The sequence below is a fragment of the Lampetra planeri genome, chromosome 4, assembly GCF_965212315.1.
Source record: "Lampetra planeri chromosome 4, kcLamPlan1.2.h2, whole genome shotgun sequence".
In the NCBI taxonomy this organism is placed as follows: Eukaryota; Metazoa; Chordata; class Hyperoartia; order Petromyzontiformes; family Petromyzontidae; genus Lampetra; species Lampetra planeri.
Window position 1 is genome coordinate 8236104 of NC_136110.1, and position 10893 is coordinate 8246996.

The following is a 10893-nucleotide window of genomic DNA, read 5'->3' on the forward strand; positions in this document are numbered from 1 at the left end:
ACGTCGTGATAATTTTTGTTTTATATTTATATTATTTTTTTAATTTCCCTTCTACGTGACTTTACCGAAAGAACCAAGAATATAAGTTATCCAGGGTTTCCCTCCAGATTTCTTTTTATTTAAAAACATTTATCGAGATTTTTTTTTAATTTAAATCTCGATAAATATATACAGGGTGTCATAATATTATTGGTTCTTTCGGTAAAGTCACGTAGATAGATCAAATAAAGAAATAACAATAACAATTTTATTATTTTTAAAAAAAAAATAACAATAACAATTTTATATTCTTGGTTCTTTCGGTAGTCACGTAGAAGCGAAATAATAAAATAATAAAAATAAAACAATACAATTCTCACGACGTTTCAATTGCAACACAAGCAATCATCATAAGGTGTGAAAATCACAGCACTCCCATAACCAAAAAAAAATTATTGCCGTGGTTTTCACACCTGATGATGATTGCTTGTGTTGCAATCGAAACGTCGTAATAATTTAATTGTTTAATTTTTATTATTTTATTATTTCCCTTCTACGTAACTTTACCGAAAGAACCAAGAATATTGTGGTATTGTTGCAAATTCTCAGATGTGTTTCACATTTTTTTAAAGCCCCCTGTGAATATTTAAACGACTAAAATAGATACGCCGGCGACCTGTCTCCGTCGCGTTATACGTCGTGTCCGCGTTCAAATAAATGAACGATATTCTTGGGTCTTTCGGTAAAGTCACGTAGATAGGTTCAAAGAAAATAACAAGAAAACTACGACGTTTCGATAGCAACACAAGCAATTGTCATCAGGAGAGAAAAAATAGCGTGAAAGCTGCCGAGGCAGGATGTTTTAAAGGTTTGAAATGGGTGTAGCCCAAGGGTCATAAGCGAAGTGGGCGGGGCTAGTGATGTTAATGTAATACATTTGCATGTCAATGTAAGATCGGAGAGCCACCGCCACATCGAGGAAAACGAGCAACGGTGGCTGTGTTAGTGAGACATTGAACCTGTTAATGTAAAGACATTTAACCTGTTAATGTAAAAATAGAGAGTCGAAAATAACTACTAACATCGGAAGGAAGGATGGAAACATCACAGCCAGTTATGACTTAAACTGGTTAATAACGTCTTTCCAATGATTGAGTGGGAGGTGCTAGTGATGTTAAAGTGAGAAATTTGCATGTCAATGTAAGATCGGAGAGCAAGATAAATTAACGAATTATAAGTTTTATTTCGTAAGCGACCCATCGGCCACTCTCACATCATTTCAGCACCATTCGCATACCCTGTTAACCCATACGGTTTACCCCGTATTATTGTACAGGGAAATTTAGTTTTTAGGTCCATACGGCGGACATCCGTTACAATACGGGCAACATTTTTTTTGTCTATTTATTTGTGTTTCTCCCTTGTGATGAGACTTTATAGAATGAACGTTGAAATTTATAAAGGGCAGGGGATGACCAATAAGGTCTGAATTGGTCTGTAATAAGCTAGGCACTGATAAGGGGTTCACAGGTATGCAAATTGGTTCTAACGAAGTATAATATCTTTGATAATATTCATAGGTGGCGTTTGACTTCTATATTTGGGGGAGCAGGGGTTCGCTTTATTCCTCACATTAGGAATCGAGGGTGCATATTACGTATTTATTTTTAAGCAATTGGAGGTTAAACATAACTCACATCAAAGTTTATATTTCTGAGCTTCAGAACTCCGGCGTATAAAAGTTACATTGTCGTTGCGGTCAATGTTACTTGGAAGAGACAGAGACATCGCTAACTGGATTAAACAACATCCCAGTGATGCATGCTAAAAAAGACCACTGCTCCAGGAGCAGATCACTGCCTGAACTATATACGTAGACGTAGAAAGTATTATTATCAGCGACACATATATAGACATCAGAATCGAAACTTCAAGAGATGATGGCTAAAAGTGTCGTTAGACATTTTGATGAGTTACCAAGTAAATTATAATTGTAACTGTAATACCTTATTTGTTAGGATGCATGACTACCCAATATACAGGAACACGCGTTTTCTTTTAATATATTTAATTGATTAAGTATAGGTAGCTGTGACGATACAAATATTGCATAGGTTATTTCAGGTTGTCATTGTTCCTCCCCTTGTTCAGGAATTTAATATAAATCTGCGATAATATAGTTTATGTACGCAGATTCAGTCATGTTTAATTGGTTAATACATTGTCAATGGTGCCATCTGATGGTTTACACTTTAGTGGACATACACACCAACAAGGCAATTAGGATACTTCTATGCACATGCTCAAATCAATAGCATGTCTATATTAATGTATTGATAGATGCGTCGTTTGAAGGATTACACGTAACCTGATTAAATGGCACACACCTGAGCAGATACATACACACTCCTACACATTAACAAGGCAATTAGGACATCCCATATCAACATTAAATAATCTATTTGGAGACGTCCATTGTAAAATGGTGAAGTCTGTATTCCTTAAATAATTATGTAGCTACAGCCTACAGCTCCGCGAACAGTCAGTCCCGCGATGTCTTCCACGTTGTAGTTTCTGGTCCCATGCCCTGGGCTGCTCCTTTATATTGTACCTTCTCTGCCCGTCTTTAATTGGACAGCGCCCTCCGCCCCTGACTGCCACGTGCCTTCAATTATCTCCATATGTACATTTCGCTGTCCCCATACAGTCCCCTACGGGCACCTGTTCCCAATCATCTCAAAGTGTGCACTTTATAATTTCTCCAAACAGTCCCATACACATGCACACGTAGATCGCTTAAACACATCAATTGATTGTTGCATCCTTTATCGTGGAATCACAGCACTCGAGAGGATGTGAAGTCATCCTTCCAACAACCCTTTGAATTCAGACCACAGCAGAACAAGCCGCAAGGTTGTTTGCGGGCATAGACAGTGCTAGGCTTGTCCATTTTACCACGTCCGAGTATGAGAGCGGGATTGATTCTCGAAACGTAACAGAATTGAGGTTAATTTAAAGATTGATCGACAAAGCCCTCCATTCCTGTTGATCTGTAGCGTCAGCGCATAACGTGGCAACTTATAGTGGGGATTCATTATGTATATTCAAATTGTCATTTGCAGGTTATTCCGTATGTATTTGTACAAATGCCATACTTTTGAACCCCTTATCAGTGCCTACCTTATTACAGACCAATTCAGACCGTATTGGTTACCACGTGCCCATATAAATTTCAACGTTCATCCTACAAAGTCCCATCACAAGGGAGAAAAACAAAAATAAAAAAAATGTTGCCCGTTTTGAAACGGCTGTATGTCGTATAGACCTGAAAACTAAATTTCCCTGCACAAGAATACGGGAAAACCGTATGGGTTGACAGGTATGAAATGTGTATGCATTACTTTTAAGCCCGGAGTAAAATATATGACTAATGAGATATGAGACATTAATCGGTGTGGTTATAAGTCAAATTATGCATGTTTTGATCATTCATGTTTATGTGTTGGTCTTTTTCAACAATTGAATTGGTCGTGGATAGCACAGAGCTACCTCTGAGATCCTTTCAAGCTTCCACACAGTAGGGGACATTAACTGCTCACCCACCTAGACATATATAGTGAGTGACTTCCTTATCTTTTTCTCTATTTTGCACGACTATCGTCTTTTTTTTGTTTCTTGTAACTTGACCCGCCCATAGCTCGTTGCATTCCTCCCGTCCAAATAAAGATTTGTATGCTGATAAGCCAGCAGATGGCGCTACAACCACAGGCACACGGCATGAATATTACAGTGCTTAGTAACGCAGCCCAACTTGGCTTGCAAGAATAAAGGGATGTTGCCAGTGACGACGGGGTTAGGGACGATAGGCACTCCCCACAATCTCCTTGAGGCCCCAAACATTTGCGATTGTATTTCCATTTACCAAAGAAAATATATTGAATGTATATTTTTATGTAGGCCCCTGTTTAAAAAAATACATTTGGGACCAACACCGTTGTTAGACTTGGGACAATGTAATTTGATTCTAATCGTTAATTATTGTCCACATGCATAGCTACGAGATTTGTGTTTTCCGAATTAATTCGCTCAATGAATGCACTCGATTTTTCAAATCACATTTTCCACTAAAGCCACTAAGAAATCTGGATTAACAACGCCAATGTACAATTTCAGATTGAGCAGTCCTCGGCGGCATAATGTGGTTGGCATGGGTCATCGTGGTTAGAAATGGAACGGGCCCCTGCTGAACAATTCCACCCTCTTCGTAGCTCGGAGCCTGAGCCCTTCCGGCGAATGGGCGTCTGTGCAGTTGCACGGCCTGCACACTCGATAACCTTTACAAATTACAATTATAGTTCGATATGCGGAATGTGTCGTTTATACTTAAAAATGTGGTTCAAAGTTATTACCTGAACAATACTGAAAATACAGTACTGCACAGTATACTAATTTTACATTTAATCACTTCCATTCAATGAATTACTACAATGGATATCGTCAACCAAGCTGCAACCCATTTCCAATTGCACCATCATCTTCAAGTACTCAGGACCAGCACTCGACTTGTGAAATTGGGTCAATGTATTTGATATTTTTGGTGCAATTTAAAAAATATTTCTGGATTTCTGAATGCAGGCACTGTTGCTGGGTCAATCACATGAAACGTGGCTCTTGAACAACACCACAAACAGGGCTCTGTATAGGCGGTGCTTACGCAGTGCGGCAAAACATTTAACTTTAATGATAATTAGTAAGCCTGTGACCAAATCACACAAATGTGTGCACGTCCAGCTTCTTTCTTTCGGACCGTACGTAGTCAATCATCGAATCATGTACCAAATATCAGATCTCCGAAGCTAAGCAGCGTTGAGCCTCGATAGTGGTTGGACGTGTGAACACCGTTTGAACCGGGTTGTCATGGGCAGTTTAGGGGCTGTGCTTTGTGGTGGGAAATAGTAGGCAGTGCAGGAAAATCAAATGTCGTAGTGAATGTTATTGCTCTCATGTATATACTCCCCACCTTGACCAATGGAGTGAAGTATGATCAACCAACATGTATATACGTGTACAGTTAATGTGCATGACAATCACCGATTAAAAGTGGTAGAAGGATGATTGCATCGCCAGGATTGCGAGAAATGGTGACAACTTGAGGTGGCCTTCATCCAGCAGTGGATTGACCACGGCTCATGATGGTGATATAACACAATAGTTCAAATGGCAAGGTTGTTTCACCAAAGCCAATCGATCACAATTTTATCATTTTATTTATCTATGTCCAATTAATGTAATTCCTGCATTTATAAATCTTACTTAATAAACGGTCCTGTTTAATCAATAAAGAAGAAACAATTGCATTTTATCTAAATGTGCAGGAGAAAAGGTGCACGGGATTGATACAATTTGAAATTTCTGTTTAGAGCCAATTGGTCCGTGATATAAAGGGCATATTGGCAATGCTTTTCGTACGAGGGCTTCATTTAAATTCCCTGGTGCCACCATGGCATGAAAGTGTGGTCTGATTTGTTCATAGTGCGAGTACTGTTTCATCATATTTGCTCATGCTGGCGTGTCAACCTAAGCTTCCCTTCCAGCCATAACCACATGCGCCTCTTCCGTTATGAGTATACTGTATTTTCGATGCCGAATGTTATAACTGAGTGGAGTAAAGATGAATTTCGAAAGAAATGTTCAATTCTAACGAAACACTCATGACGACCTACATTTCTCAAGTCGTTGGTTACTTCACACGACCCAACATGAACCTCTATTTTTATGGAGCTGTTTCCAAAGAGCTCCCTTTTCAGCCAGACAGTTGTGGGTCCAAGTGCTGATAGGCTCGTGCGTCGAAGAGCTGTAAGGTACCTATTAAGTGTGGGACCAGTGGTTTAGTGTCATTGCCATGGACCCTGGTGCAAGTAATGACGTAGGGCCCCCTGTCCAATCAAATTCCCTCTATTTTCGTAGACTGGTGCCTGGGTCACTCTAGCCCGTGGGTCCTGGTGCAGTTGCACGACATGTACTCCCAAGAGCTATGCCACTGCATTTGGGCATGGTTCTGTCAGTGCGCACTTGGGACTGCAAAATAAGGTGGCGTTACCAATACAACAACCAACTTGCCTTTATCTCCTCGGTAGTAATTGCACACCACACCAGGTGTTCATTTGTCAACCTAGGGGTGGCAGAGGACCGGTTGAGAGCCCACTTGCCACTGATGTTAACCATGGGTGGGATTTAACCTTAAGTCTGCAGGTTATCAGGTCAGTGCGTTAATGGGCCACTATACACACATGCACTTTTCTAAAATGATAAGGCTAAAGTAATTCTCATAGGAATTTTAAATTATTCAGTTGTCTTTATATGCCGACTCTTATTAACCTTCGTGGACTCTCCACGTTCGCTCTCGCATATCGGGTTTCATGGCAGAGAAGCTGTGTAGTTAGCTTACATACACTATTTTACATTTAAAACGAGCCCTCTGAAATTAAAGCCTGCAGTCATTTTTTAAACGATCCATATCATGACGCTCCATTTACTAGTCTTCCATATGTGGTGCTTCATAAGTACTGCCTAGTCTTCAACACTGAAAATTAGTTGCACACTTCAAGTGCATATATACAATACTCAGTGCTAAATATGGCATTTCAAGTATAACTAAGGTGTAATATCCTCACTGGCTAAAATATACCTGATCTTGTTTTGGGAGAGCGGTATTGTACTTGTTTATACACAACTGACATTACATATTACTAAAAATAAGAAAATCTTATAGTCTGCGTAACTGTACCATACGGGAGACAAAAGTACTGCAAATTCTGTTTCACAATGTGTTGTGGAACATTTGCCTACGACCAAATCGCCCCGACTATAACGATGTCATCTCGTTGTGCCTTGCAAGCTAAGCAGGTACGAGCCTGGTTAGTATTGGGATGGGTGCCTGCCAATACATACGAAGCGTTGTCGTCGTGGGGGCTGTATGGGGCAGCGAAATGGCAGTGCGGCAATGTGTGGGGTTTTACGGAGTGATTTAGTCCAGTCACTGGATTGAGGCGATAGATTGAAGCTGCCTGTGTGAACACTAAAGCTGTATATCCCCCGATATGGATGTTCTGCTGGTATTGCAGTTGCCTTCCACACTCCAAATAACGGAGTAATGTAATTGGCTAGAAATCAAATTCTCACTCCTAAAAAAAAAACTGAGACCCGTGGATTTGCTTTGTAAATAATTAAATCAATTATCATAATTAAGCAATATTTGGGGTGTTTTGCTGAACGCCTCATTAACTGTCAAGCGGTAATTGTATAATAAAGTGTATACAGTACTTTCCCTTTTTAATGGGTGTATGAGTGAGGCGTTTGTGAGTTTAACATATCACACGGAGTCTTGGTGAGGTATAGTTTGTAAAAATGTATTTTTTTTTAGAAAAATCACAGACCTGCTGTTTTCACACATCACAAGTCTGACTTTGGCACGTGTGGACAACTGCACAACGGAACACAAAAGGAACTCGACATTACAGTAACATTACTCGCTTACAAAATCGACAAGGTTTCGCATTGTCAAATCGTTACACCATCATTTTGAACTATATAATAGTTCAGAGATAATCGCGTAAAAAAAAATCTGCGAACATGGTCTCGTCAAATAAATATTTATGGGTAACGGTTTTAACATGTCATTTTTTTTGCACATGCGCTTACATTGCATAACAATGAGGTGCAGCACATACTATCGATAGTAAAATGGCATCATCATGTTATGCCTCAATAGCAACAGTTGCGATACATTGTGTTAATTAATCCAAGCGGACACCAATACGCGCGCCGTTGCAAAGAGCGCAATGTTTTCTTGTGCAACGTGGTCCATTGATTTTCCACCACTTTCGGCCGGATATCTTTTTTTTTCGGCGCTCCGTAATCTTGTATAGGGTAAGGTTCACAGTCTGAAATGAACGCTCTTTCTTTCCTCCATTTTCCTCTTCCATCTTCACATTTGCGCACCGATGCGTCAAATTACGCCGCCATGGGACCTCTTCTTCTTCCACCCGGCCACGATTTCGTCTCAGCTTGCGGACCACCTCGGGCGTGGAAAACGCCGGCCATCGATTCACGAGTCAGTTGCGTTTTCATTTCACCTTCATCTCCTCCATATATGTCCTCCCCAACAGAGGAGAGAGAGAGCCTCCTTCGCGCTCCAGATTTCTCGTGCAAACTCCGTGCTCTTCCACCCGAGCGAACGAAGGATGGCGACACCGGGGAAGCAACGATGAAGACGACGACGCAAAATAATTCGAGACCGGCACCTAGGGGGCTTGGTGCAATGCGTCGCGCGTCTCTCGTTTGTTCGCACGTTTCACCCCCATCACCAGCCACCACCCCCCAGCGCGTCAACGTGGCATCGACCCAAGGAGGGATCCCACAGCCACTCGAAGCGGGCTTTTCTTCAGATGATTCTCAGCGAGCGTTTGGTGAAGCGCAGCAGCTTCCTGAACCCCGAGCTCTTCTTCTGCTCCAGTGCGGCCAGCGCCTTCACGGTGACCGCCAGCTGCTCCTCCGTCTCCTCCGCGGCGGCGCCACCGTACGCGGAGGCGGCGATGCACGCCAGCCGTGCCCTCTCCACCGCTTGCTGGTCCCCGGCGCGCGACAGCAGACCCCGCACGGCGCGCTCGTTCACGCCCGAGAAGATGTGGCCGCTCGCGCCGCGCCTGCCGGCCACGGTGCTGGCGCGTCCCGCCGGGGTCACGGCCGGGCTCACGGGGCTCACGGGGCGGCTGCTGCTGCACCCGCCGGTGAAGGTGGCGGCGGCGGTGCCGAGGGTGGCCGGGTGGCAGGGAGCCAGCGCGTGGAGGACGACGCACGTTTCGCCCTGCATTGTTCAGCCAGCCGAAAGTCGCTCAGCGATGCCGGTGCTGTGAGCGGTTGACACGCTGTCGTTGTTGGCAGGATCTCTCTCATCGCTCGGACGGAGTGGTTATGGGCTGGACAAAGCGCCGGGCTCGTTGATTTTATAGCCGCGAGAGCGCGAGTTAGTACCGCCCACCTCGGCGAACTTGAGCCTCCCAGGCGGAGGAGGGGAGGTCACAGCCACCCACCCACCCACATTGGCCGTCACCCCACAATCCTCCTCCCACCACCCACAAAATCCCCCAATCCCCGGGCGCGTCATCCCTTCTCTGCTCGTGGCCGCACCCTTGCGCCATTGGTTCCATGCGACAGGATGTGTGGAGCCAGCAGCAGCAGCAGACATGAAAGAGACGACGAGGGTGGTGGGGGGAGGGAGGAGAGCAAGGACGTGGGGTGGGTGGCAAGACGGGGCTGACCAAATCGGCGGAAACGTCAACTCCGAGGGGAGGGGGGTCCTAGCCCAGCCAATGGATAAGCCCGCAGAGAGGGGTCCTGAGTTCGCGAAAAATAGCCCTGGCTATAAAGGCGAGCGAGACGACCACATTCAGCTCTTTGGTTGGTGTGGTAGCGTTATGGGGCTGTGTGGGTCAACGTGCTCTGGGTTGGTGCATGCCGACAATCTGCCACCTTTACCATCGGCTGGATGGATGTGTTTGTACCGTACGTGTGAGTGTGGAGTTAATACATACAGTATACCGTACTGTGTTTAAGTGGCCAAGGGAAAGAACCCAGTTATTTAAAGTTGTTGTAGTGGTGGTAGTGTGCGTACATCCCTTGGCGTTGTCATATTTAAATACATCACTCACCCTGTGACCCGTGTCAGAATTCTCGTGTGTCTGTACACCAAAAATATGCCTTTAATCCATCGGCCTATTTTCCTTTCAAAATGTTTGTTCATCATCAGCGTTTGTTTAAACGCGTATATTTTGGGGGCAGTTTCACCCTTCTGGAGCTCATCAGCAGTCATCAGGTGTGCTGAGCAAATATTGCCGGTTTACCAAAGCAAATCCTCTCGTGGTTGAGTGTCCTCTATCCCATGGAGCGCCGGTGCCAAAAAAAATCTAAACAATAAGACGGATGTTTTTTTGTTTTCACCGGTGTCTCTGTTCTTTGGAGGCACACCATGTCCTGCGTGTGTTCTATGCACGCGTCCTCTTGTAAGTGCGCACGCGGTAATTCTAGAAGGATATCTCAGGATAATTATTCACGGTAAAATTGGCATCTTGAACAATACGCTGTTCTCTGCTGCGAAAATATCACATGTCTGGGTACACTCAAAATGTGTTTTATTCATTAATCAGGTCCTGTATTCGTATTTATATTCCCTCCTTATGTACGATTATTATACGGATACGTTCATGTTAAAGAATTACGACTGCGTAATGAAACTATAATCAGTCGACAAATAAGCGTTTTACTAAAGTAATAATTCTAATCCACAGCTCCTTTGTCAATCCACTGCTAGATAAAGGGCTCCCCACGTATCGATCATAGGGGTTGTTTCACCGAACTTAACCACGCTCGCTCGTCAGTTGCGGGTTTGTGCCGAGGGGTGATTCAGGTAATCCTTACCGCGAATTTTAGCCATGGCCTTTATTTGAACTCAGGTGCTCGGTATCATAATGCGTTAACCTCTGTGCCGCATCTCTCCTGCAAACTAAAAGGCCCATGGTTGGACTGGAACCCAGACGTACATCAGTGTGGGGTGATCAACATTCTACTGCATCACACAACTCTTTGGTTCACAATTTTAAAACGGATCCCTCTCCGTCTGTCTCCGTATGTAACTACAATACGATACATATCAAACATAGACATTGTACTATATTGACATGAACCATTTCTTTATTTAACCGGATGATCGTCATTTGAGACAACATATCTGTTACAAAAGGGAGACGTGAGTTAAGATAAATGAGAAGTTATTGTAGGTCGCGCTTTCCACAGACACACCAACCCCAAACACTGGCTTCCTCCCATCGAATGCATATATACAATAGTGGCCGATTG

The 10893-nt window shown here is 43.5% G+C and overlaps 1 protein-coding gene across 1 annotated transcript; it reads right to left on the reverse strand.

The window, feature by feature from the left end:
- Positions 1-7372: 7372 nt before the first annotated feature.
- LOC144717657 (uncharacterized) lies at positions 7373-8970 on the reverse strand. Its single transcript, XM_078593188.1, has one exon. It carries the CDS (start codon positions 8849-8851, stop codon positions 8423-8425), a length of 429 nt encoding a protein of 142 aa, XP_078449314.1. The 5' UTR covers positions 8852-8970; the 3' UTR covers positions 7373-8422.
- Positions 8971-10893: the final 1923 nt, after the last annotated feature.